Raw genomic sequence first — 27832 nt, 5'->3', positions numbered from 1 at the left:
AGGAAACCATGATATATACTCGTGTGCAACCCTAACGTGCTCAAACTAGCATTATATAATCATCATGGGAGATGTTTTCCGTAGTGAATTCATGGATATTTTGTACACAGACTATCCATGGTGGTATGAAGAAGTTCACGCCTTTTTGCTATGCACCCATGATATAAGTGTTGATGAGTGGCAATATATTGACGTAGTCCCTAGGTACCCTAAAGATGTAGATTATTCCACTGTCTTTGTCCCTGTACAGTCAGTGAACGATGCTGCAAGGTTTTTGTTATTCGAGCCAACTGTGATCGCTGCAGCCAAAGTCGGACATCTGGGACTCATCCAGTCTTTCATCAGTGCTTGGTACTCGACTCACATTCAAAATCAGGAGCTTCCTACGGGCCAAAATCCTTGGTTGTTCGCAGCGTATGTATCGGCCCGACGAGGCCACCATTCACTTGTTCAAGCTTGTCTAGATGCTCTTGTTCAAAAAGGTAACTTTGGAAACCAATATTAATTACTCTCTCTACCTAGCTTTCCTATGGTAATTAGCAATTGTCTTTGTACCTTGACATGTCTCACAAATTGCACGTTAAATCGGGACCCGAATGTCTGCTAGATACATAGCTTGTCATGTGCTCAATTTTGCATCATTTACTCGTTTCAATGTCTGACAAACTCTATCCTTCAGGTTATATAAGTGACCTTAGCCGGTAATGTTATTTGAAAGCGGATCGATGTGGCCAGTGCGTCCAAATTTGACTTTTACTTCAACTCCTTGCCTCTTTCTCCTCCCAGCTTGGAAGTGGGGTGGTGATGGTTACTCAAGAAAAAACTTCTATGGATTACATACGCTCTGCAGTACTCTAGGGAAGATCAAAATGAAGTGCATTGGCCTTCAAAACCATCCCATTTCTTTCCTTCAAAACCTTCCACAAAGTCGATACTATTAAGTTTTGGGGAAGATCAAAATGAGCTCATGCATTGCCCTTCAAAACGGCCATCCCATTTCTTTCCTTCTAGCTGTGTGATAACTGTTCCTAATGGATAAGGAAGACAACCCATATAACCATAATTTGCTTTCACACCATAAAGTCACAGGTGCTTTTTAGGTTATGCTTTTGCGGATCCTCTTGCACACTGATCTTATGCTAGGGTAGAGACATTGTATAAATGACCGCTAGGCAATGAATTGGGCTGAATTGGTCGATCCAAATGCAAACGCATTGTATAACCATTCATGCAATAGAGAAATGCAATGGATTGGCTAAAAATTGGTTCATACGAATGCAAACCTCTTCTATAACCATTTATGCAATATATAGAGGGGATTACAACCATTCATGCAATATATAGAGGGGATTACAACTTCTAGTGGCTCTTTTAAATGGCATGCCTACGTGGTAGTAGTAAAAGAGACATTTGGGGCTTTGTCCTCTATGTGTGAGCTCCTCCGGGGCTTCTTGCTTTGGCTCAAGTCGCACAGAGACACACACACACACACACACATAGATAGAGAGAGAGAGAGAGAGAGAGAGAGAGAGAGAGAGAGAGAGAGAGAGAGAGAGAGCGTGTGTGTGTTTTTGTCTGTGAGTGTAATGTGTGTTTGCATGATATGCAACTTCCAACAAAGGGTTGGCTTAAGCAACAAGAAAAGCCATTAAGGTGGCTCATATGGTGAGTGAAGTAAGAACCACCGAGGTGGATCTTACTGTGAGTCTCTTTGACCCCCAGAGACTATATCGCTAGTGGTTGATTGAAGCAATGTTCGTCAAAATCATGTTGTTTCTTCTTAGCTATCTAGAGAAGCCAAGAAGATCTGTATTACATCTACACTTGAGAGAGTGGATAATCTCTATTGAAATACCGATCAAAATTTTTTATGAAGGTGACTATTTACATAGACAATGTGAAGGCAAGGCGCCTTCCAAACAATCTATAATCTGATATTGGCTATCCTAAAAAACACATCGTCTCTAGATCTAGAATCCTCTGGTCTAGAAATCTATAAAAACATGCCCAGAGTTCTTATAGCTGCCTAGAGGAGCCCATAGTTATATGCCATACTCCTAAGATAGTGAACAATATATGTCCAAGAGGATCTATTTTGGAGCTAAATGGGATGCATCAAGCCAATGTGAACATGAAGCACACTAAACATTGTTTAATGTGATATTGGATATCATCTCATCTTTAGATTGAGAATCCTCCTATCTAGCAATTTGCAACATAAAGTTAAAGTGTCTATGTATCTCCATATGGTGTCAGCATACACATAACACTAGGTCAATATAAATACCTTCGTAGAATAGGTGTGCTCTAGGTAGACATAACATTGCACCCCAAGGGTTAAAACCTTATTGCTCCACACAAAGGTAAGGATCCATGTCTCCAAATAGTATGAGCGGTAGGCCACGGTAATAAGCAATGACTACGCTATTTAATACTAAGGCTCTCTCTCTCTCTCTCTCTCTCTCTCTCTCTCTCTCTCTCTCTCTCTCTTTCTTTGCAATTATATAAACTCAATATCATTATCTCATCAGAAATCTTAGAGCTTGTCTCACAGTTTCCTCATAAACTGTAGACAATTATCTTTCTATTGCTCACAAGAATAAGGTGATACCATGGAAAATCTCTCTCTCTCTCTCTCTCTCTCTCTCTCTCTCTCTCTCTCTCTCCTCAAAGATTCCTCATCTCTAGATCGTGGAATCTCTTGTCTAACATTGTAAAGTATCATTCTCAAAGTGCCTTGGTAGTATCCATATGGTGGTGTCAGCCTATGCATGAAGACTAGGTCACTATGAATACACTCATAGATTAAGTGTGCTCTAGGGAGGTGCACAATCCATGGCACTACACCCCAAGTGAAAAAACCTGATGGCTTCACTCATTAGTAGTTACGATGTGGTTGTCCAAATTAATGAGAGGCACGCCATGTCTGTAAGCAATAACCACTCTACTTAATGGTAACCTTGACACAAGCAATATAGAGAATCTAGATATAGTGAGACTCTCACTCTCCTCCGCCATGTCCACTTCAATCTATCCTTGTTCTAGCAAAAAAATATGTTAGAAATTGCACCTTAGAAACTCATTTCCTTGAATTTCTTTATCACGAGAATGACTATGAAGACTACCTTCTATCAATATAACATGCATTTAGTGCAATTGAAGTAGCTAAAGAAATTAAAGGTGGATGATGAAAACGAGTGATTTTTCCAAAACGTAATCTAGAAAGATCTATAGTCTTGGAATTTTAGTTTCTCAAGATTACTTAGTATACTTGGTAGGAAACTTTGCATAGATCAGCTTTGTTGGTCAAACACATGGGTGTTTGATCAAAATCATGTGAACAATACCCAAGGGGGCTAGCTTAGTTGGAAGAGTGTTGGACTTGCATCACCTATGTGGTGGGTTCAACCCTCGCTAAGCGCCCTTGGCGGTATCAAGGCAAAGGATGGTTGCATGTGGCCCCGTCTCATGCTCTAGTGTTGTTCGACTCAAAAAGTTGACTTGTCAGCACTTTAACAAAAAAAATGTGAACATCAATCTTCCAAAAAATTGGTGTCAGCCATGTGGCTAGTTTTGAAGATGCTCAAAACAAGAAAAATAGGTGCTACCAATTTGGTTTTGGGTTTCATTTGATGGAATCTCAAGGAGATTGCATGGTGAAAAGGTTTGAAGAAAGGGGAGGGGGGGTGATAAGGCACATGATGTCCTCTACTATATGAAAGCTCATTTGGACACATATCTCTAATATGTAGCTGAGAGAAGTACTTTGGATGAATGCCTCCAATAGGAGTAGGCAACTCAATGAAGTACATGAAATCTTTGACAAAATCATGTGAAGGGACATGTCAATGGAAGAGATATTCAAATGATTGTAGATTTTTAAACTCCAACTAGTCTGAAGCTAGTTTGCTCAACTTATGGGCTCCCAAGAAAAAGATTATATTGACATGACAAAGTTGTTGCATCACATAATTGACTTTTCTAGATCATGAGAAATCTCTTGGCATAGTATATATAAAGAGAAAGTTCTTGAAGAGTCAAATCTAGCTCTACAAAATCTACCAAATTCTAGTTTGATCTGTGAAAAATGATCGTGTGCCCATCTTGGACAAGTGAGAGAAAATCAACTTGCATATAGGCCAATTTGTGAGTCCAAATGATGGTCATCTTCATTATTAGGGGCCAATGGGAGATTTGTCTAATGCTAAGTTATTTTGCCACATAACCACCCTTATGTAGAGCTGCATTGGGAGATTTATGGTTGCTTCTAGTATGAGTTGACACGCACATAGAAGGGGGTGATGGGGTGTGGTATGGTCCTGTGTAAGGAAGAGGTTAAAAGGCTCCATGGAAAGTCATAATTCATCTTTTCATTAGGAGCATGGGAGGGGATGGCATCAGTGTATGATAATAATATTCCATTCATGGAGGCTTACCCACTCCTAGTAACCAGTATAGTAGATAATTTTAGCCAGAGATAGAGAGAGATGAAAAATTAGGCTATTTTAATCAAATGATTAGATCGGACAAGATGGTGTGTGTGCACGTGTGCACACACACGTGGTGTGGTGTGTGTGCACGTGTGCATGTGTATGTGGTGTAATTTATGTGTGCATTTGTTTGAGTGTATGGCTTACGAGCAACATTGGGAGGCATAATGGATATATAGGGACCTAGCCATTGCGAACATTAGGACCCAAAATGATTGATGCACATATATGTAGGTCCTAGTCAGTTTGCATCTATGAAGAAGCCATTGCAACATCCCAAATATCTGTGTATGCATATGTTTTCATTTGTAGGGGGTGAAGTAAGGCCAACTGGAAGCCATTATACCTTTTAATGTTTGTGCATATGTGTGTGTGTGTGTGTGTGTTCATGCATTTGTCTGTGTTTGTGTGCGTATGGATGTACAAAATTTGTGCTCGCATCCATTGTGCCAATATGGACAATAAATTAAACTTGGAATATTGGGGGATGACCAATGGTCCATGTGTAAACTGATATCTCTCACGTAAGGAGGATGACAAAATATATTTGATCATAGGAAGTAAAGGGGATACAGGTAATAGAGACTCAAATGGCTTGCAATCTTGTTTTTTTCAATGATGTTATAGAACATGTGCAATTTTATATCAAGTAAATATGGGGATCATAAAAAATGCCCAAGTAAGGGAAAATGAAAAAGCGATCCAATACACAAAGATAAAAACAACTCAATTAGGGAAGGTCATCAATTGTTGCAACTTGGATTTTGGTCAGTAGCTTTTTGTCTTGCTCCCATTCTTCCTTTAAAATGTTCCAAGTCCTCAAAGATGTCTTGCTCGATCCACTTCATCCCTAGTATTGCAGGTTGTCGTGATGCTGGGTGGGAGAGCCTCTTAACCGTATGCATCATTTGCTTCTTCCTCTGATATATGTGGTGGTGAGCACAAGCTAGCTTCTCAATTAGCATGTTTATATTATCAAACAAAACCTTTTGTTTTCAGACTCCGTAAGCCTCCTCATAGAAGAAACCTTTTATTTACCTCCAAATAGACCACATAAACTTGGCAAGGATATAGTCCTAGACCATAGAAATAATATCAAGCCTATCTCCTCCCAATTATGTTTCCGAGTGACGAAAAATGACAGACAACATAGGAGCCCAAAAAAGAGCGCAAATGAACAACTAAGAAATGAATGAGCTAGATCTTCTACTATCTTATGACATTTGGAACACATCCTACACCAAGGGCAGCCTCCATGTAATGTTTCCCTATAGACGATGCTCTCTGGAGAACCAGCCAGAGGCATGTTGTTTCTTTTGTGAAGGAGGCCCATGGCCATAGTGCTAGGAACTCGAAGTTCCACTATTGCCTATCAAAATAAGGGACCAACTTTGGTTGCGAATGACATGCAGAAGTGATGTCAGGACAAGGGTAGGACCAGTCACGACCAAGAGCCAGGATGGACATGCAGTCAAGGGGGTCCCTATATTTAGCAGGCCAAGGGTCTATATGGGGCATGGCTGGGTGGAGATTAGCATGTTCCACTCCCCTATGTCTTACATTGGTATCAGAGGGGGGCAAGGGGGGTGTGGAGCCAACCACTTTTGCATGCTCATGCACCAAGGAAGCAAGGCCGTGGGCAGTAGTTATTGACAGGTGGCAAAGAAGGAGGACGGGGAAGGCCCGCGTGCAATGACCCTAGCATCGAGGGGGGAGGAAAAGTCGGCCAACAGCAAATTGAACGAGTTCAGTCTTGATGGGATCACGCAGACCTGCTGGGGAGGTTTCGGTTCTGCACCATGGAAAGATTTGCAATCGATCTCTCTCTCTCGCGCGATGCAATTTGCCTGGCGCGCCACTGTTTGCTGCGCCATAGCTCGTTCGAGCTTTTGGTTTTACACAAGGAAGAGCCCGATATGCTTAGACCCATAAAATTTCTTGGCTAAGGGGTCTTTCTCACCTTGTGGATACAGAGGTATTTTCCTCCTATCCTCGACTATGGAGCTGGAGTGACAACAAGTAACAACATGTGTTGCAGTGCAGAATTTGAACAAACCGCTCCAATTTCAGGAATTGCAGACATCCACCACAATATCATACATTACTATGAGACCATGGAACGGCATGGCCTAGGTTTCGGCTTCGTTTGCGGTAACAATGGCTTGCAGCCGTGTTCAAAAAGTATCACCATGTGTAGTCGAGCTCTCAAGGAGGGAGATACTTGAAGCAAGAAAATATTTTTAGCAAATATTTCAATTTACGAGATCAACACAAAGTATGAAACTTATGCAGAACCCATGCATAGCATGGTGGTGGTCGGGAATAATGCACGGTCAGCCGAACATTTCCAAATCTTTGCAAACTGAGTGATTTGCAAAGACAAAGCATGCATGTTGTTGATACTAAGAAGATTACCCAAGGAGATTGCTTTCAGAGTCCTAAAAAGGGCTAAAGCATTCATAATATGGCTTCATCAGTACAATTTATTACATGAGTTCATGATCCTCTACAGGAGAATCGTTCAAGGCTTCAATTGCTATTCATAGAAGATCGACAGTATCATCATATTGGTGTTCGGTATGAAGGTATTGGCAAGGAAATGATCTAATCTTCAGTATTCGAGCAAGGCTTGATTGAACATGGTTCGAGGTTCAAGGATGCTCGAAAACGCAGGCACTGTGGCCAATACAACAAATTATCAAAGGTGCTCGCCAGGACCAACCATTAACGACCATTTCCAGAAGCTGTCAAGCAAATAGTTAGGGCTTGTTTTCTAGACATCACTAGAGCACGGCTTCGTCTAGACATCACTGGAGCACAGCTTCGTCTCCCTCATCAAGCCCCTCCAGTACGAGGTACATATTTTGCAAGGAATTTTTATTTTTTGCTTTTCAATACATTGTACAATTCGACAAGGTCAATTATTTGTGACTGCTCGACAAGGTCGACTTTCTTTTACTAGGACATTTGTCTATGAGCAAGAATATCTTTAGCTCTAGGGCACGGTAGCATCCAAAGTGGGTCTACTAAAAAGTATCATGCAAAGACAAGACTTCCATGTTTGGCCTATGCTATGAGCATACAAACTTGGGAAGGACTTGACAATATGCCAACAAGTTATTTCATGAGAAACAGACAGGCTTATATTATACAAGGGTCGTATCTGTACATACGACAGACCCCACTCGTGCAGCAGGTATGGCTATGCACCATTTTTAAGCGATTTTTCTTCCACTGAATATCAGGCCAACGCGTTACAACAACTACTGGGTTAGCCAAGTTTAAGTTTTTCTTGTTTACACTTTACTTGGCAATTACTTTCATTGTGCAAAGCAAACTGCTTTGGAAATTTTATATGAAGCCCGAATTCGTGGAACTGGAAATTAACAATCCGTATGCAATGCATGCTAACCATGTGGCATCAATTCCACCGCTTCAGAGATTACACTTCTGCTATCACACTCGCAAATATGTCAAGGACAGAATCAGTGATGGATTGTTTAACATGATTGTTGGTTGTTATTAACACACAACAACACGAAAGGAAACCTAAATCTAGGACTTATTTCATGGGCAAAGTGCCAATGCTACGTCGTCCTCATACAATCACGACCCCTACAAGGTAGGTGGATCGGAATGAGTTTTGTGTTTTTCTATTACCTCTCTCGATGAGAGAGTCATACCGGAAAACTGGGGAATGCTTATACGATAAGCTGCAAGTCAGGCATAGATGGGTAAGAGCACATAGATTGGGCACACACTCTAAAAACTTAAGGAAAGTTCCTAAGCCCAGCATGCTCTTCTTTTCGTTCTCTATCTCTCTCTCTCTAAGGAAAAAAATAAAAATCTTCTAAGAATCTTTTGATACATGTTTTGCTCGTGAGTCAGCTTGAGCCAAGGTGCTCTAACTCACAGCTAGCACGTGGCTAAGATGCTACTCAAATTAGTCTTCATAGGTTCGATTGAACACTATTTTGCATAAGGGCTATGAGCCAAACAGGCTAAGAGCCGTTGTCAGGCCAAGGGTAAGACCCAACTACTGGCATTCTTTGGATGATTGTTTTCAAGATCTACCCAAGGAAGTACACATCGATCGATGTTAGTGAACAAGCAAGAGTCTTGTCATTACGGATGTTTAAGGTGTCATTTTTACACTACATGTTTTCAGTGCGACACACAAGTTGAGTTTTTGATAATCTTCAACTCACAGCAGCTGATCTCTACAAGAAAGGATACATGCAGCAATCAGTTGTGACAGCATGGCTGTCCATAAGAGCTCGGCAGTTCACTTGTGTGGGTCTCCTGATCTCTCTATAGCACTACGGAGTGTCTATGGACATACTATTTTGGGGTAAGACCCGGCGGGTGATTGCTACATCACCTTATAGGCATTAAGGATCACAGTTTGATTTTCATTGAGGATCACAGTTGATTTCTCCCAGTTATACTTTCAAGGAATTAAATAATTCCACAATCTACCATGCGGTTAAAGACGAGCACACTTTTCAAGTTGATTCCAATCAATCTGTATGTAATGGAATTTGCCTATTCAATTTGAGAGTAGCGGAATTTAATGAGAGTACTTTCAAGAAATGATTTTGTGAGCATAGCGGGTAGACATAATTGAAGATAGCAACATAATTATAGCAATTTATAGTTAACTTGGCATGGACAATACTTTTGCAAGAGAGAGAATTTAGAGAACATGACAACAGTTGAGGACCGGATTTATGTGGAGCCGGTCCCCCCTCCAATAGGCATTTGTATTATCATTTCTCCCATAAAGAGAGACTTGTTACAATACATTCTTTGTGTTCCTTGTGACCTAGGTGAATCAATGAAGATGGAAAGCTTCATGCATTACCAACATAACATAAACTAGAAGAAAGCTTTAACTATCCCAAGCCTCAGTCCCAAGACCTCAAACACCTTCGAAGGTGGAGAGAGCTAGCAGGGAATGAGGGTAGGGAAGAGGAAGAAGAAACATTTTGTAGGAGAAAGAATTAGTTCCACACTTATCATACTCTTGTTGCTAGCATACATAATAGCATAGTAATGAAGAACAAGGAGATGGCAAGCTTAAGCATTGAAGCATGGCTCTTGGTTGGATTTGCACTCCATAGCCAAGAGTGTTGGTGTAGGCTCTCAAACTTTACTTGCTTGGAGAGGGAGCTCTTCCACTTTGCATAGCACACAATGAGAGTGCTTGTGAGTGTGTGTGGGTGAGTATACCCCCTAAGCACCCCCCTAGCTTGCTTGGGTCGACCCCCCCTTGTAGCTCATGCTTGAAGCTCATTGGACCCCTCTAGGCCTAGCCAATTACAAGCAGAAGCCATTACAAGCAACAAGGATAGCAATTTATCATTGGACCCCTTTGAAGCCTAGCCAATAGGCTTCAAGCAACACATGAAGGTAACATGGGTAGAGACCTGACATGTGTCCTTGCTGCCTCTTCAAGCTGGGGCTTCCCTTGTGAGTGTGAGTGTGTGTTCTCTCTCTAATCCCTAGGAAAAGGGCTTGCCCCCCCCCTCTTGTAGGGATGCTTTTGACTTTAGGATCTCAAGCACCTTAGTCATCAAGCATGACAAAGCACTTGGACTAGCGGGTATTCCCACAAGTATCTCAGGCAAGCATGTCAAGGCACCTCAAGCACCTTAATCAAGCACCTCAAGTAGGAAAAACACCTCAAGCACGACAAGCACCTTAAGCAGGACAAACACCTCGAGCTTGGGCCGGGTTCCCACCTCAAGCTCAGCCCTAGCTTACCTAAGGTCAAAGGACTTTTACACACATTATTGGAGGTCTTCAATGAAGCTAACCCTAAGGTCTTATGCTCCATTGGTTAGCCTTGCTCTTGATAGACCATCTCCCATTTGGGCCCCTTTACTATTGGCCCCGTGTTTAGATAGAGCTATAAGCACATATCTATATCTTAACACTTGTTCTCGTTTATTCTCCCACATTAAGTGATCAATTTAATATGAGAAAATCATTTGGGTTGGTTAGATATTAGATTTTATGACATTACCTCTCTTTTGAAATCATAGTCGTCCTCGACTATGAGGTAGAAGAGATAAAGGCTTAGTCATTAGTCAATCGTACTTAGCGGGTAGAGGATCCCTTTTTTACCCTACGACATCTTTCCAAGATGGATGACTAATCCATTTGGTGCTTGGGAGACATAGCTGCGGTAAGCATGTTTGCTCTTTAGTCCATTTCATTCTCCCAAAGTAGAGTGACAAATTGTACTTGGTGTTTGAGAGACGTCGTCATCACAAACATGATTCTAAGCATGCATACTATTTAAATTTGTGCACAATTAAAAAGAGGATTAGTCTTATAAGACAAAAACATGAGTCATTTAAAAGAGAGTTGTACATTTGCTTACTCTAATGTAGCATTGTAAGCATTGACAAGGTTCATACTATCCTTAAGTTGTACTCCTTGCATCCATTTAGCATCTTCAAAAGGATAATTTTTGAACTTAATAAGATACCGTCGGATTATCTTACTATGTCGTAGTACCTTGTCTTCATGCCGAAGGACAGCTTCGGGTTGTAGCACCTCTTCTTGGTCTTCAATTTAATTCAGGAGGGTCTTCAATAATTGGTTCAATTGGTGGCTCTCCTTTGTAGGGCTTAAGTAGGCTTACATGAAAGGCATTGTGTATAAGCCAATGGTTGGGCAACTTGAGTTGATAAGCCGTCTCATTGATAGGCTTCAAGATTTGGAAAGGACCATAGTATCTTTTTGCTAGTTTAGCATAATACTTTTGATGGCCCGTAGGATTTTTGCTCGTCGTTTGCCTTAATCGAGCCTTAGGAAACTTGATTAAGACCCAATCATTTTCGTTGAACATTAAGGCTCTTCTGTGCTTATCAGCAGTAGCTTTTTGCCTTTGTTGAGAGATGCCTATAGCCTCCCTAATCTTTTGAAAAGATTCTTGTAGGTCACGGCTATATTCATCGGCGGCGAAGATCTTCCCATGTACTTTGAGTAGCAAGGGACTTTTAGGTCTTCCCTCTATGATCTCGAAAGGTGCTTTCCCGGTAGAAGTATGGACAGTATTATTGTAAGCATACTCTACTAGAGGTAAATACTTTTCCCATTGTGAGCGTTGATCTACTTTGGCAACATAAGTCTTGAGTAGACCGAGTATCGTAAGATTGGCTATCTCACTTTGGCCATCCGTTTGTGGGTGATAGGCCGAAGAGAAATTCAATCTTGTTCCTAGATTTTCAAAGAGACCTTTCCAAAAATTACTGGTCATTCTAGGATCTCTATCTGACACGATGGATGTGGGTAATCCATGGTGCTTGAAAATCTGAGATATGAAGAGAGTTGCCATTTGATGTGCCTTAATAGTCTTTTTGACAGGAATAAAATGTGCTTGCTTGCTAAACCTGTCGACTATTGTCCATATTCCTGTATTCCCATGGATAGACTTGGGTAATCCAAAGATGAAATCCATGGATATACTCTCCCATGGTGAATTTGGAATAGGCAATGACTGGAGTAATCCAGGTTGCTTCCCTCTATCATACTTGGTCTTTTGGCATACTACACATTTTGAAACATACTCTTGTATGTCCACTTTCAGGGTAGGCCAATAGAAATACGTCTCTACTCCTTGGAGAGTAGGTTGAATACCTCTATGCCCTGCATATGGAGGAGCATGGGATTCATACATAACCTTCTCACGAAGGGAATGGGTAATACATAGCCTATTTCCATGGAGAAGATAACCATCCTGCAAGGTGAATGGTTCCTCTTTCTTCCCCAAAGCAAGGGCTGACATTATGTCTCTAAAGTCAGGGTCAGTAGCATACTCATCTATCATAGAGGATAGATCATTGTGAGTAGATATAGACACCGCATTAACTTTTGGTCATCGTGAAAGTGCATCGGCAACTTGATTGTGCTTACTAGCTATGTGAGCAATATGGAAATTAAATTGCGAAAGAAAATTTGCCCACCTCATTTGTTTGTTGGAAAGCTTGGTTTGCGTCATGAAATACTTGAGACTTTGGTGGTCGGTTCGTAGGATAAATGGAGTCCCCAATAGGTAGTGCTTCCATGTGTCTAGGGCATGTAGAACAGCTAAAAGCTCTTTCTCATAAATGCCCAAGACTCGTTCATCACTATTGAGCCTTCGGCTCTCATATGCTATGGCATGACCTTCTTGAAGCAAAACCGCTCCAAGGCAATCACCACACACATCACATTGGACCTCAAATGGCTTTGAGAGATCCGGAAGCACGAGGACTGGTTGGGAAGTAAGCTTCTCTTTGAGTTTTTCAAAAGCATTTTGCTCCTTAGCAGTCCATACAAACTTAACGTTCTTCTTTGTTAAGTCGTGTAGTGGTCCTGCTACTTGAGAGAATTTTGCTATGAAGCGTCTATAGTATGCACACATACCAATAAATCTTCTTAGCTCATGTAGATTCCTTAGGTTAGGCCATGATTTTATTACCTCTAACTTTGATGGATCCATACGAATACCATCGTGAGAGATAATATGACCTAGATATTGAATCTCTTGAAGGAAGAATTCACTTTTCTTTTGGTTGAGAAAAAGTTTGTTCTCCCTCAAGGCTTGAAAAATCACTTGGAGATGTTGCTTATGTTCCTCCAAAGACTTGGAGTAGATGATGATATCATCAAAGAACACTCCAGTGAATTCACGATATGGTCTAAAAATTTTCTCCATGAGACGATTGAAAGTAGCTGGTGCATTAGTCAAGCCAAAAGGCATGACTAGATATTCATAAAGACCAAATGTTGTGCGAAACGCGGTCTTTAGGATATCTTCATCCACTATCCTTATTTGATGATAGCCACTCTTAAGGTCAATCCTACTGAAGTAGGTAGAGCCTTGTAGCTTATCAAACAGATCTTCTACCCGAAGTACGAGAAATCTGTTTTTGATAGTGATATGGTTTAGTGCTCGATAGTCCACACACATACGGTATGTACCATCTTTCTTTTGCACTAAAAGGACTGGAGAACAAAAGGGAGAGGAACTATGCCTCACCATCCCTTTGTCTACCAATTCCTGTACTTGCCTCATAATCTCCTCTTGTTGAGCTTGTGAGACTCGATAAGGAGGTTTGTTAGGCGGTGAGCTTCTTGTGACACATCTTGGAATCCCTTTAGAAAAGTAGAAAAGTCTAACTCTTCTTGATTCCTATCATTTTCATTTGATGAAACATTATTAGCTTTTAGAGACTCTTTGACATAAATCATGTACGCAAAAACTGAGCTCTTCATTGATTTATCAAAAGAAAGAGGATTTACAAGTGGAATAGTGCGACCACGCTCACTAGCATCTATATACATGTTCTTTCCCCTGTAGGTGAAGTAAATTCTCCTTTCAGGGAACTTCATGTTGGCAGCCATGCGATCAAACCATGGTGCCCCTAGGATAACATCCTGATGTTGGAGAGGAGAGATGAAGAAGTCTTCTTTGTCGACATAGCTTTGGACATGAAGCCTCAACTTCCCAATCAAGGGAGTAACGGAGGCTTGTTGTCCCTTGAAAGCTGCATCAGCTGTTACTATATCTCCCATCTCAAAAGCTTGAATGCCCAACTTGGTGGCCAACTCTATTGATATGAAGTTGAGAGTAGAGCCAGGGTCAAACAAGATGAAGGCATCATGCTCTCTTACCTTTGCCCAAGCATAGGAGAGTGATGATCCTTTGCAATGAGCATCCTCTTTTGGAGCTTCGATGGTGGAAGCCCTAGGAGTCTCATTGTGAGTATTCTTCTTGGGGCAAGAACGATAGCCATGTCCTTGCTCCCCACACTTGAAACATTTATGGTCCTTGCGAAAAGCTTCAAGCTCTTCAGGAGAGAGTTTTTTTTTACCTTTGTAAACTCCCTTCTCCTTGGACCGATTGTTGTTGTTGTTGTTGTTGTTTGTGCGCTCCTTGCCGCACTGTCGAAGCAAGGGACTTGCCAATACACCGTGTGCGAGCCACAAACGGCTCCAAGCACACAACAAGCCTAAACTAGCAAGCTCAAGAGAGCAAAGGGTGTGTCACTCACCGCTCTACGCTCGCCTTCGTGGTGGATTGCTCGCCGCGATGAAGAAGAAGCTGCAGTCATGCCGCGCTCAACCGCTTCGCCGCCGTCGTGCCTTCGTAATGCTCGATCGCACACACACTCTCCCTCTCTCTCTCTCTCTCTCACACACACACACACAAGGAGGTGAAGAAGAAGAAGATGGAGATGGAGCAAGAGCACTCTTCTATTGCACAAATGAGAGAATGAGTAAAAATTAGGTTTAGTTGGCTTTTATAGGAGCTCACCCCATTCACACTTGGGCGCCCATGCTTAGCCAACTAATCCCTTGAATGTCCCAGTTAAAGTGCGCCTCTCATCGGCGATCACTCCTACCCTTTCCCTATTGGTCCGACAAGCCCGGTACCTAACTCTACCGAATACATAATACACGTCCGTCGTAGGTGATGGGGTGTCCGTGAGCCATGAGGGTTAACATTGTTGTTGGAAGTGCCTTGGGAATTATTTTGAGCATTGGATTTCCCCTTTGCATCATTTTTATCTTTGTTTTCCATGGGCTTGACATTACGTCTAGCCCCTTGATGGAAATTGATGTGTGAAGCAACCATGGTGTGGTGGATTACTTCGGTAATAGTACCGGGCCGTTGAGAGTTGATGTATTCGGCCATCTCTTCATGTAATCCCGCACAGAATTGCTGTCTTTGTTCGGAAAAGTCTATCTTTTGAAAGACAGTAGCTTTGAGATGTAAATCCCAAAACTTGTCTACATACTTGTTGATAGACTCATGAGAGAGAAGCTTCAAGCCGCTCCATTCGGTAAGAACTTTATCTTTAGTATCACTTGGAAGAAATTGCTTCATGATGGAAACTCGTAGAGTTTTCCATGTCTTTGGGGCTTCTCCATTGCCACGAAGGCTAGCCCACCATTGACGAGCTGATTTTTGGAAGTGCATAGCTACATGGCGTAGCTTGGAGGACTCTGTGAAGCCCTCGTCCCCAAAGGCCGCATCAAATTGTTGGATGAAGGCCAACACTTTGTCGGTAGCACCAAAGGTGCCATCGTAGGTGAGAAAAGAGATACTCTTTCCTCTCTCCTTGAACTTCTTTAGCTTTTGTGACCTTCGCCATGCAAGAAATGATTTGCGATGTCCTCCCCTCTTGTATTCTCTAGGAGAATAGCCATAACTTTCATCGGAAGAGGAGGAAGGTGAAGAAGAATGAGAAGAGGGTGACCTCTTCCTAGCCCTTTTTTTCCTTTGTTTCCTCTCTTGCCTTTCAGAGTGATGAGGAGAAGGAATATAGGTTTCTCTTTTCCTCTTGGGAGGAGTAGGCGATCGTCTAGACCGCCGTCTTCGTGGAGCCACATCTTTAGAAGAACTTAGACTGTCATTGCTTTCTTTCTCTTTGGATTCCTCCTCTCGAATGGGAGAGAGTCTTCTTTTGGGGGTCTCTTCAAGAGGCCTCCTAAGCTCTCTCTCCTCTGGGAGAGGAAGGGAAATTCCATAAGCACGAAGTTTTTGAGTAACTTCGGCTTGCAAAACAGCGTTTCCCATAGCTTGTTGCAACCTAGTGACGAGATAATTCACAAACATGGGAGAATCAACATTAGCACCTTCATGTGCAAAATCAAAGCTATCAATGTTCATTCTACTCTCTTGATTATTGTCAGCCATGTTAACAAAATTTATGTTTATACTTAGTGTATGCTTTGGCAATACAAAACCTTAGTTGCCACTCCTCTTAGCCTTTGACAATCGGCTCTTAAGTATCTACACCCACGGCTCAAAAAGGTTAATTATAGAGAGTAGAGGAGTAGGTCTAACATAGCAGAGTTGCCAAGGGCTAGCTCCTTTCGGACTTCTTATGGCTCAATAATGGTAAAGCCGTAGGCAAGTCTAAAAAGACTCCATTATTAAGTCCAAAGCTCTCAAGGTGTGCACCATCCCCCACATAGTGGGCTTAACAAAACCGATATTAGATCCCAGTTCCACTTACTCTATTATAATTAACAACATCAACCATTTATAGGCTACTTAAGGACCTCTCTTCTTCAGCAAGAAACGAGAAACCAAATGCTCTGATACCAATGTAATGGAATTTGCCTATTCAATTTGAGAGTAGCAGAATTTAATGAGATTACTTTCAAGAAATGATTTTGTGAGCATAGCGGATAGACATAATTGAAGATAGCAACATAATTATAGCAATTAGTTAACTTGGAATGGACAATACTTTTGCAAGAGAGAGAATTTAGAGAACATGACAACAGTTGAGGACCGGATTTATGTGGAGCCAGTCCCCCCTCCAATAGGCATTTGTATTATCATTTCTCCCATAAAGAGAGACTTGTTACAATACATTATTTGTGTTCCTTGTGACCTAGGTGAAGCAATGAAGATGGAAAGCTTCATGCATCACCAACATAACATAAACTAGAAGAAAGCTTTAACTATCCCAAGCCTCAGTCCCAAGACCTCAAACACCTTTGAAGGTGCAGAGAGCTAGAAGGGAATGAGGGTAGGGAAGGGGAAGAAGAAACATTTCGTAGGATAAAGAATTAGTTCCTCACTTATCATACTCTTGTTGCTAGCATACATAATAGCATAGTAATGAAGAAGAAGGAGATGGCAAGCTTAAGCATTGAAGCATGGCTCTTGGTTGGATTTGCACTCATAGCCAAGAGTGTTGGTGTAGGCTCTCAACCTTTACTTGCTTGGAGAGGGAGCTCTTCCACTTTTCATAGCACACAATGAGAGTGCTTGTGAGTGTGTGTGGGTGAGTATACCCCCTAAGCACCCCCCTAGCTTGCTTGGGTCGACTCCCCCTTGTAGCTCATGCTTGAAGCTCATTGGACCCCTCCAGGCCTAGCCAATCAAAAGCAGAAGCCATTACAAGCAACAAGGATAGCAATTTATCATTGGACCCCTTTGAAGCCTAACCAATAGGCTTCAAGCAACACATGAAGGTAACATGGATAGAGACCTGACATGTGTCCTTGCTGCCTCTTCAATCTGGGGCTTCCCTTGTGAGTGTGAGTGTGAGTGTGAGTGTGAGTGTGTGTTCTCTCTCTAATCCCTAGGAAAAGGGCTCGCCCCCCCCTCTTGTAGGGATGATGTTGACTTTAGGAGCTCAAGCACCTTAGTCATCAAGCATGACAAAGCACTTGGACTAGGGGGTATTCCCACAAGCATCTTAGGCAAGCATGTCAAGGCACCTCAAGCACCTTAATCAAGCAGAAAGTCAAGCACCTCAAGCATGGAGTAAGTCAAGCACCTCAAGCAGGAAAAACACCTCAAGCACGACAAGCACCTTAAGCAGAACAAACACCTCGAGCTTGGGCCGGGTTCCCACCTCAAGCTCAGCCCTAGCTTACCTAAGGTCAAAGTACTTTTACACACATTATTGGAGGTCATCAACGAAGCTAACCCTAAGGTCTTATGCTCCATTGGTTAGCCTTGCTCTTGATAGACCATCTCCCATTTGGGCCCCTTTACTATTGGCCCCATGTTGAGATAGATCTATAAGCACATATCTATATCTTAACACTTGTTCCCGTTTATTCTCCCACATTAAGTGATCAATTTAATATGACAAAATCATTTGGGTTGGTTAGATATTAGATTTTAAGACACTATACACGATTGACTATGTTGGTTACCGTTATTTGCTAGTTGAGCAGTTTCTACAAAGAGTCTTATCAAGGGGTTTGACTACATAGATGCTAATCCAAGGGCTTGGATTGCAAAGGCAACACCCAGGGTTTCCAGTGCAATGTTGTTTGTTTTTTCAGGTAGGGGACGTGCTCCTCTCCATTTGAATATGGGTAAGTGAACATTACATTCAAATCTCTAGGTATGCATCTATTGATTTGGTGTTATTCCATTTTTAGTATGATTTGATTGGTTTTTCAAGACGTATAAGTACGCTTGAATGTTATAGAGCCATGCCAAGGGCATGTCGGCACAAAGTATTTTGGGCGAAGTGTCCAATCTCTCTTTCTGCCTTATGCTGTTACGAGCCTACTTGTAGGGTTCAATTTGGCACATGTTGTCACATGGGATACAACATGGTCTAGGAACTCAAGGAGTTCGGTTTAGCCAGTGGGGAGCAATGAATGAGGGTCCCTCTCACTCTTGTCACAGAGTGTTTAGAGTTACCTCCACACAGAAGTACATCTTGTACTTAAAGGATGTTCTTTTTTACACATCCTCACATGACACATATTCCACATGTGGAGAATATGAGTCTCTGGACTGACACTGACGCCACTATTTCCAATATGTGTCACGAAAAAGTCCCTATGTGCTGGTCGAATCTGTATTCTCGACCATTTTTAGCACGACGTATCAGGAGCAATTTCAGTGGCCAGAAATTGTCGGATACGTAGAATGACTTGTTCACCTACAAGTATTGCTAAACAACATTACAGATGGTTGTTTATACATATAGCAAGGCTCTAAGTTTTTAATGAAAAAGTTTCATTGTTTGTACCTAGAAGTGATCATTGTTTCACCTTCTATTATGGTTCAACCATTTCAGCAAGGCTTGAAATTGATTACCACTGACAGTATCTAGTTTCTGTTTGGAACTACTTACCTTTCTCTTTACTGTGTGCTATGCACATCATATTTTCCATACGTATTGGCAAGGATAATCAGGGATATACAGGTTCGGATCTGTTTTTTGCTAAATGCATGCACAATAGGTGTTATGGGCCCTAGTGTTTAGCAAAGGCTGATTTGGAACGGCATGCATATTCCTCAAGTTGTTGCTTATGAAGCATTTTGCACTTTAAGTGCAATATCTCTATGAGATTACTTTTTAGGTCTACCAATCACCAATAGAGGTCATGGCTCGGTTTGGATGCTTGTAGATTTTTCAAGTTAACCACGAGGGTTCTTCATTCCATTGTTGATTCTTCAGCAATGTGGTATGATATTGTTATCACGTTTACCAGCCATCTAGAAAGTTTGGCTGTCAACCGTGGGAAAAACACATTTCAGTACTGTCAGATATCCAAGGGGATAGGCAGATTATAAAGAGTAATCTTGTGTTGAAGGATATGCAAAGTGCGTACATTAGCACCAGGCGATCCAATCAATAAGCATTTATTGCTCTACTTGGAGTTTGCTTACCATAAGTTAAAGCATGTTTGCGACTAGGTATAGTCTCTCCATGTATAAATCAAGTTCTCAACCTTGAACACTAGTGATGGTGGGGTTGTTTACTGATGATGAAGTTTGGGAACAAGTCAAGGACTTAAACTTGGCTGATGAGTTATGTCAGCAAGTTACTTTCATGGAAAGTGACAAGAGGTACTCTTTTTGGTACATCTTTGTTGTGATAAACTCGTTTACCATGCTCATGAGTGTTGTAAATGGAGTCTACACACTATGTTTAAGTAGAAACCGGTACCATCAGATGGTTACAAATGGACAACAATGTAGAAAACCAAGATGTTACTCTTGGTTTCATTGACCCTCCTACTGAACCGAGTTCCGCTCAAATGAAACGTTGGATCCATGAGGGATGTTACGGTAGAAAACATTATTTATGAAGATACCATCACTTGTGTTTTCGCGGATGAAAACGTTCTCCAAGGGAGTAATGTCAGGACAAGGGTAGGACTAGTCACGGCCAAGGGCCAAGATGGACATGCACTCAAGGGGGTCCCTATATTTAGCAGGCCAAGGGTCTATATAGGGCATGGTTGGGTGGAGATTAGCATGTTCCAGTCCCCTATGTCTTACAGGTGAGGATAGCAAGTCAAGGGTGGGAAGGGTAAACCCCCTTTTCAAAAAATTGCACAAAATAAAGACTTAACAGGGACATTTAACAACCACTAAAGGGACTCAAAAAGGAGATTGCATTTGAGAGACATAAGCGATACATAAGGGGCTAGTTGGGCATCCAAGGAAGAGACTAGGGAAGGAGATTGCAGTTGCTTTGGCGTATGTGAATTCCCAAGTTCATAGGTTAAATTTGAGGGACATAGCTAACCTAGATATCTAGCTGCATAGAGGTGATGAACACATGTCACTCCAACACCGCATTCCTTGTTGTGTAGGATTAGTGCCACATGGAAGTGATACATATTGAGTTCATTGCCTAGAACCCATGGCCAATAGATGGAGTCATTGGATAGGAGGGCCTAGCTATGATCGATGTTCTAGTTGGGGTTGAACAAAAGCCTGTGTTGATTCCAAGATGCCCAAGGCAAATGAAGAAGATCAGATGGAGTCATTGGATAGGAGGGCCTAGCTATGATCGATGTTCTAGTTGGGGTTGAACAAAAGCCTGTGTTGATTCCAAGATGCCCGAGGCAAATGAAGAAGATCAGATCCCAACGACAATGAAGGATGAGGAGTGGAAAAAACTAGTGAGATGTGGGAGATTCTTCAATCTTTAGCCTGTGTGATAGCAAATGGAGAAAGATTCCTGAGAAGTAGAACCAAGGTGACTGCTAGAGAAATTTAACTGCGGTTTTGATGGCCATTTTATTTGCAGGTTGAAAGGTATTAATAACTCCCAACCCGCATTTTTTAAAAGAATTTAATAAAATGCAAACTGACTTTAGAATCTTTTGAGATGAGGGAACATGCGACTAAAATAAGTCTAGAAAAATAATCATAATGTCCTTGAGGATAGACTTTGGTTCTCTCCAACAAGCCAAGAAGAATAAGATGGGAGCCTTGAATCCTTGCCATTTGTTTAGTTTGAACTAGATTTTTTGGATTGCTCAATTCCATCTATCCTTAAGCCGGAGGCCAAATCCCATAGTGATCCCAAGTAACCAGAAGGGATTCCATTCATTGAAAAGCTTGCAGCCTAAAGTTAGTGAACACTAAGGGAGGGGATTTAGTCTTTCTTTACTCAAGTTTTGGATTGGAACCAAAAGCAACGAGGAACGTGGCCAAAGAAGGCCAGAATTCCCACAGAGTGTCTTCATCATTACTCAATAAATCATTTGTGTCAATAGAAAATTGGTTCAAATAGAGCTGTTCTGTCGCTTTTGTAAGCCAAATAACTTTCTTCTTACTTTTCCCTATTTTTATTTGACAAAACAATTCACTCCATCTACAACTATGACAAACAAGAGGGGGTAGCCATGTCTTACTAAGCACTTTCACTTGCAGAAAACAAAAAGGAATACCATCATAGGAAATCCTTGTTTTGTTGTGACCAACAAGGTTTTTACAAAGAGTAATAGTTGAGGACCAAGCCATCTTTTTAATGCTTAGGAATATGAGAGACCATTCGAGATATGCTTTGTCGAGATCCATCCTAACAAATGCAAATACTGATTAGAGTCTTGCAAACACTCAACACCTTCTCACACGGTAATGTCTACCTCCATAATGTTTCTTCCTCAAATGACCACTTTTTGTTCGGAGGAGATCCACCTCATGTGAGAAGAGGTATGATCCGATTGACAATTTCCCAGGAGATGATCTTATATACTTTTATGAGCATTCGACATGCAATCCTTTCGCCCCCTTATGTGCGCAAAATTTATGTTGACACGACCAATGACTATATTGATGTAGTATTATAGCACTAGATAGTTTAGAGATTCTAGGTTTTGGCCAAGTGTAGAAGAGAAAGGGAAGTTTTTTGACGGTATTATAAAGAGAGGAAGAGGGGCCGGGGCACGCTGGCACCTTGGGTTGTGTAATAGTCCATCCATGTAGGGTTCTGTGGAGCCTATTTCCAAGGCAGGCATTTCAAATCCTGCATCATGGGGGGGTTTTGGTATAGCTTCCAAACCTACAACCAAAATTAGGAACAAATGAAGTGACATATGACATAATATAACAAACAATACACCTTGTAGGTGTGGGCTTTCTAAAAAGTACGAAACATATCCAAAAACAAAATGCTTTTGCTGAGTGTCATAACATCTGTAGGTGGATCAAATGCGGATGAAATTTCTTCTTCTAAATCTGAAGGAATTCTTAGAAAAGGAAACCGTATTCAGCCCTTGCCTAGTAGCTGAAAGAGGAGGATCTGTTTTTCACTTACATTTCCAGCTGATTCTAAGAAGACTCTTATCATCGATAGTCATTGTTAATAGGAAGATAAATTAATGAGTGTCTAGGTTGGGACAAAAACAAACTAGGAGGAGTGATAGTTATGTGTAGAGCAGAAAAAACAAAGGAAACGCATAGGTCACATGGTGTTTTTGGTCATGTGATGAAAGATTTAGATAAGCCACATTACAAGAGCATCTTACAGGGTGTTTCTGTTGACGACATGTCAAGGAGTGTTGAGATATACTCACATTTTGGAGCGGATGGACTCAAAAGTAGGACATGCCTCACATACAAATACGTTCGATTGGTGCACTAATGGTTTGCAAATCTTTTAAAACATCCATTTGGAAATAGTTTCTCAGCTACCATCCATAAGATGATGTTTAAGATGGGTAAGAGCTACTACCCTTCATATCCAGGGATTACACCACATCAAGGATGGGGTATGTCAATGACAGAGATGATCTGTGCCTTATGGAAGTGCATGGTGGCGCATGAATTTACAACCTTTTTGCGATAACAAGTAAATAGTTTTTGCAAAAGAGGAACCAAGGGACTGCCATCCACACATTCATTGGGTTACTCTTGTTGCAGGAAGAAAGCCAACCGGGAATGAAAAGGACATCAAGTAGTCTGTTCTAGGTCTACTACGTTTCAAAACATATCTGGAGGATTGGAGTTCTTTATTAGGTCTAGGAACTAGTCTACTAGCATATAGGCATTGAGTATCGAGTAGCTATTGTGCTCTTCTTCAATCTTAAACTCATCCTTCTACCAAATTTGTTTTGAATTTCAGGAGGTTTATTTTACTTTGTTCGCCCTGATCTCGACATGCATTACGCTTACCATGTTTGGAAGTTCATGACAAACTGCAGCCTGTCTCAATTGGACGGAGACGGTAGCTTTCAGCATGAAGAATGCCTTCATCGTTTCTTCAGTCCTGCTTATGAACATGATGATGTCAAGACATTGATGGTGCACCTCGCAGCAATTCATGGAGACACACAATGTGTTGCACGTCTCCTCTGCCCGGATCCATCCCGTGCAAATGCTCCTCAGGAGTTAGGCTTTACTCCCTTGCATTTGGCAGCATGCAACGGGCATGAGAGCACGGTCAGTCGGCTGTTGGAAATCGAAGGCATACACGTGGACTCAAGGGATGAAATACTTGGCCGTGTAGCGCTACACTATGCTTGTGAGAATGGTCATCTCGTCATTGTCAGAATGTTAGTGATGAGGTCTGCTCCGGAGCACATTGATGCTGTAGACTATAATGGAGTCACTCCGCTTCATTTAGCAGCTGCACGAGGACACAAAGAGGTTGTGCAGTTGCTCTTGTCCAGTAGAAAGTGTGATGTCAGCCGTAGGGTTAGACGAAGTTTGCTTCGTTATCGCCATTGTGCGCTATATCAACCTTCCAGATCAGGCAGCGGTGATTCATGGTTCCAAAATGAACTCAATGGCCGCCGTGTGTCACTGCTTCTTCCCTCCTATCTTCCCTTGCCAGCCTTGGGTGTTGAAGGGTTTACAGCTTTGCATCTCGCTGTTGCATATTCTGAAGTAGAGACTGCCAGGGCTATTTTGGAGTCTGCCCGCCAATCATGCAATGACGGTATGACAGTTGTAGATTTTGTAAATGCACAAGACAGTAATGGTATGACAGCTCTAGATTGGGCAAAAGCTGCAGGCCATGGTGATCTGATGCAGCTGCCTATATCAAGTTATGCTGCAGATTCATTAACCACCTCGACCTTACCAACATCAACACAAAGTCGCCCACCCGATGCTTATGGTCCTATCGCATCCACTTCATCAGCCACAACGCAAACTCCTCAGCCTGACATTAATGACTCACAAGTGAACAGCAGCAATACAGCGCCTATGGTGATGTCGAAGGCGGTATCTGCAAGAACTAGGGCACTCTACCTACAAATGACGAGAGAGAGGGAGAAAGGGAACTACATTCAACACATGCACAGTGTCATTGTAGCTGTCGCAAGAGGAGAACTTGACACAGCACTGGCCTTAGCACAAACAGCCCCAAAGCTGGAGGCGGAGGACGATGTGCTTGACGAGGAAGAAGACGAGCCACGAGGAGTGGAAATGCAGGCTTGGCGAAGGCTCCGAGTTGAGCTGGATGACTTGGAGCTGGAAGTTCCCTGCTACTCTCGGGTTCCAACGCAAGACGTGGTGTTAGCTCTAGTGAAGCGTCAAGTATTCTGCAGCAGGTCCGTCCTGATAGATGTGCTCCGTTTCGCCAAGGAAGGAAGAAAGACGGATAGGTTGCTGGGAGAGCTGGTGAGAGCTGACAAGTACATAAGTAATCAAATGATCTTGGTCGACGGTCAAATGGATGGGGTTTCCATTTTTTCTGCTCTGTGTACTAGGTTTAGCAGAGAGAAGCCAGGCTTGATTGCTCAAATGGAGTCGCGTGGTGATGTGAGGAGGCATATGTACGAGGAGAGGCAAGTATATGTGGACTATGGAAACACTCTATTGGTGGGGGCAGTGCTCATCGCAGGCTTAGCGTATCAAGTCTGGCTACAGCCGCCGCGGGGGTTTGCGGGTGACGGTGAACTGAGTCTCTCGCCAACTGCAGGGCCTATTCAAGCTGTTGTGTATAGCACAATCCTGGGGTTTTGCCTTGCCATTGGCACGGTTCTTGCTGGTGCCAATGCTGCCATGCCCTTGCAGAGTGGTCAATTGGCCAAGGCTAAAGCCAATGCCCACCAATCTGTGGTAGTTGGAAGCATCTTATTGGCAGGCTCAGTGGCATGTGTCACCACCTCTTTTTTGTCCGCCGCCATAGCGGACCTTCCCTTCCCTTTGGTCATGCGTGCAAGCACCACTTTTGTGCTTGGCTCTCTCCTATTGCTGGTTCTCTTCCTCTGGTTCCTCCAACGCGTCGATAACTTGGCCGGGACCAAGCTCTTCTCACGAGTCCGTATCTTATTTGCCGACCCCTTTCTGGTATTTGTGAAGATGCCAGTCCGTATCTTGTTTCGTATTCTTGTGTATGTGCTCCTCGTAGCTCGCATCTCACATTTTGTCATGGCATGCACCCGTACGTGTGGAAAGCTGCAACAACATGTTAAGAAAGCTTTTCGCATCCTAAAAGACATGTTAAGAAAGCAACTAGATAGTATCGACAGCCGCCTAAAATGGACCATCCAGATGGAGAGATATGAAGAGAGAGAGAGAGAGAGAAAAGTTGCAACAACAAAGGCATCACCCGTGACTCGCCGTGAGCCGTAGGTTCATACATAGTGTACTCTGTAGCCAATGTCATTATACATTACGCCATACGCAATCAAAACATAAGGGCAAACCCTCTAATTAGATAAAACTAATTATGTAACTATTCCCTCACAATTGTGAGTTTTGCTATATAAAAAAAAAACTAATTATGTAACTTTGAGACAAGGAGATACTATTGAAACTCTTATAATAAGTCTGCCGGTAAAATGCAAAAGTTTTTTTTTCAAATTCTTGTACACTAAAGTGCTAGAAATTGTTGACGGCCCAAGGTTCCTTTCGAGTAGATAAATCTTCTATGCCTAATGGGGAAACATAAATGTAAATTTAGTATCATCATGTACGATTTAGCCATCTTCACAAAGAGAGAGAGAGAGAGAGAGAGAGAGAGAGAGAGAGAGAGAGACGGTTGTAATCATGCTGAGAGAGACAAAAGTCCCCTCCAGGATGTGTGTATTGCGGGTTAGTAGGCAATGCTCTCAAGGTCCTCATGCTCTCTCTCTCTCTCTCTCTTCTCAAGAAAGTAATTGACAAACTCAAATTCTCAACTCAATGATCATCAATTGAAATTGAATCTCTTGTGTGTGTGTGTGTGCGTACTCGTGCGAGCACGTCACGCACACTCGCACGCGTGCGTGCATGCGTGTGTGTGTGTGTTTGTAGCCATCTCCAAAGAGAGAATTGAAATGAAATGAAATGTTATATTAACGTCTTCAAAAGGCCAAAATGACCTATGAGACCAGAGCGTTACAATGTGGTGAATCTGATACAAAGTCAGAGTAACAAAATGAAGTGACAAAATGATAAACTAATAAAATAAAAGTACTATGGATTCTTAAACTGGTAGGTGTGAATTAAGCAGCTAGTTGGGGGTAGCTAAATCACAAGTCACAGGAGATCCACCATCGGTCGTTGGCGGATCACATCAATCTCCTCCATGGACAGCAGTCTGACCGGGCATCGTGCATGTCGGGCCAAAGTGGTCCGAATCCTTTGATATAGCCTCCGTCGATGTTGTGTAGTCCTCTGCAGTCGTGGGCGTCTCGATCTCCATTAGGAAAAATATGGACTCTCCATGGGCCTTTTAAGAATCCCTAATTTTAAGGAAGTATGTTGTGATTAAGGGAGACAAAGGAAATGATGGGGGCTATTTTGGTAGGTCATTTTCTATCCTTCAAGCCTAGAAAAGATGGGGTAAGAAGTGACTAAGAGGCTACCTTCTCTCTCTAGCTTTTCAGCATCTCCTAGAGAAAAGGGGGTGTCATAAAGAGAGAGAGGGACCCTTGTACAAAAAGAGAACCCCACCTTTCATGTTTTTTAAAAAACGCGGCCAAAAATAAACCCTAGAAATTTGAAATTTATTAAAATTTTCAAAAGTAGTCATTTCCCCCCAAAAAGTGACCCCAAACCTATTCTAATATCAAAACATCATTTTTTGCCTCCAAAATCCCTTTCTCTCTCTCCATGTCTCCTCTTTGTCTCTCTCACTCCCCTTCCTCTAAGTAGCCATGCCCACCATAGCCAGGACCTGCTGCATCTCCCTCTTCATCTAAATGCTAAATCCTCCTTCTCACTCTTACAGAATTTTGCATCTCCCTCTCCATCTACCTGCTAAACCCTCCCTCTCTTTCTCACACACTCCTGGATATGCCTCTTCATCTACCTGCTAAACCCTTCGTCTCACTGTCACATTCCTCTCTCCTCTCTTCTTTCTATCCATGTACCCTCTTCCATTGTTCACTGTCCTCCCTCAAAAATACCAAGTCTACCGTAAGCCAAGATCTACAACAACTACCTCTTCATCTACCTCCTCAATCTTCCATTTCAATGTCAACGTCCCCTCCCTCGACCCTACCCCTTCCCTCATACTCAACTTCCCCTATCAACCAAGCCCACCATGATTACAAGCTAATGTAGTTGTCTTCACATCCACCTTTGCCTCTATTGCATCCCACAACACTAATACACAACCGTCACACAAGCTATGGAAAAGACTCTAGCATACCCAACTTCTTGCAAGCTATGGAAC

The 27832-nt window shown here is 42.2% G+C and overlaps 1 protein-coding gene across 1 annotated transcript; it reads left to right on the top strand.

Annotated features, from left to right (window-relative positions):
• Window positions 1-27832, top strand: LOC147433385 (uncharacterized). Its single transcript, XM_086492974.1, has 2 exons — window positions 1-482; window positions 23345-27832. The coding sequence occupies exons 1-2, from the start codon at window positions 65-67 to the stop codon at window positions 25801-25803; spliced, it is 2877 nt and encodes a 958-aa protein (XP_086349100.1). The 5' UTR covers window positions 1-64; the 3' UTR covers window positions 25804-27832.

The sequence above is a fragment of the Adiantum capillus-veneris genome, chromosome 20, assembly GCF_014529385.1.
Source record: "Adiantum capillus-veneris isolate H3 chromosome 20, ASM1452938v2, whole genome shotgun sequence".
NCBI classification, from domain to species: Eukaryota; Viridiplantae; Streptophyta; class Polypodiopsida; order Polypodiales; family Pteridaceae; genus Adiantum; species Adiantum capillus-veneris.
Note: the sequence above shows the minus strand (reverse complement) of the source record. Positions and strands in the feature narration are given on the sequence as shown.

Coding starts and splice junctions, on each gene's coding strand:
- LOC147433385 (XM_086492974.1), top strand. CDS start 65: ATGGGAGATGTTTTCCGTAGTGAATTCATGGATATTTTGTACACAGAC. Junction 483..23,344: donor AGATGCTCTTGTTCAAAAAG/GTAACTTTGGAA, acceptor TTTGAATTTCAG/GAGGTTTATTTTACTTTGTT.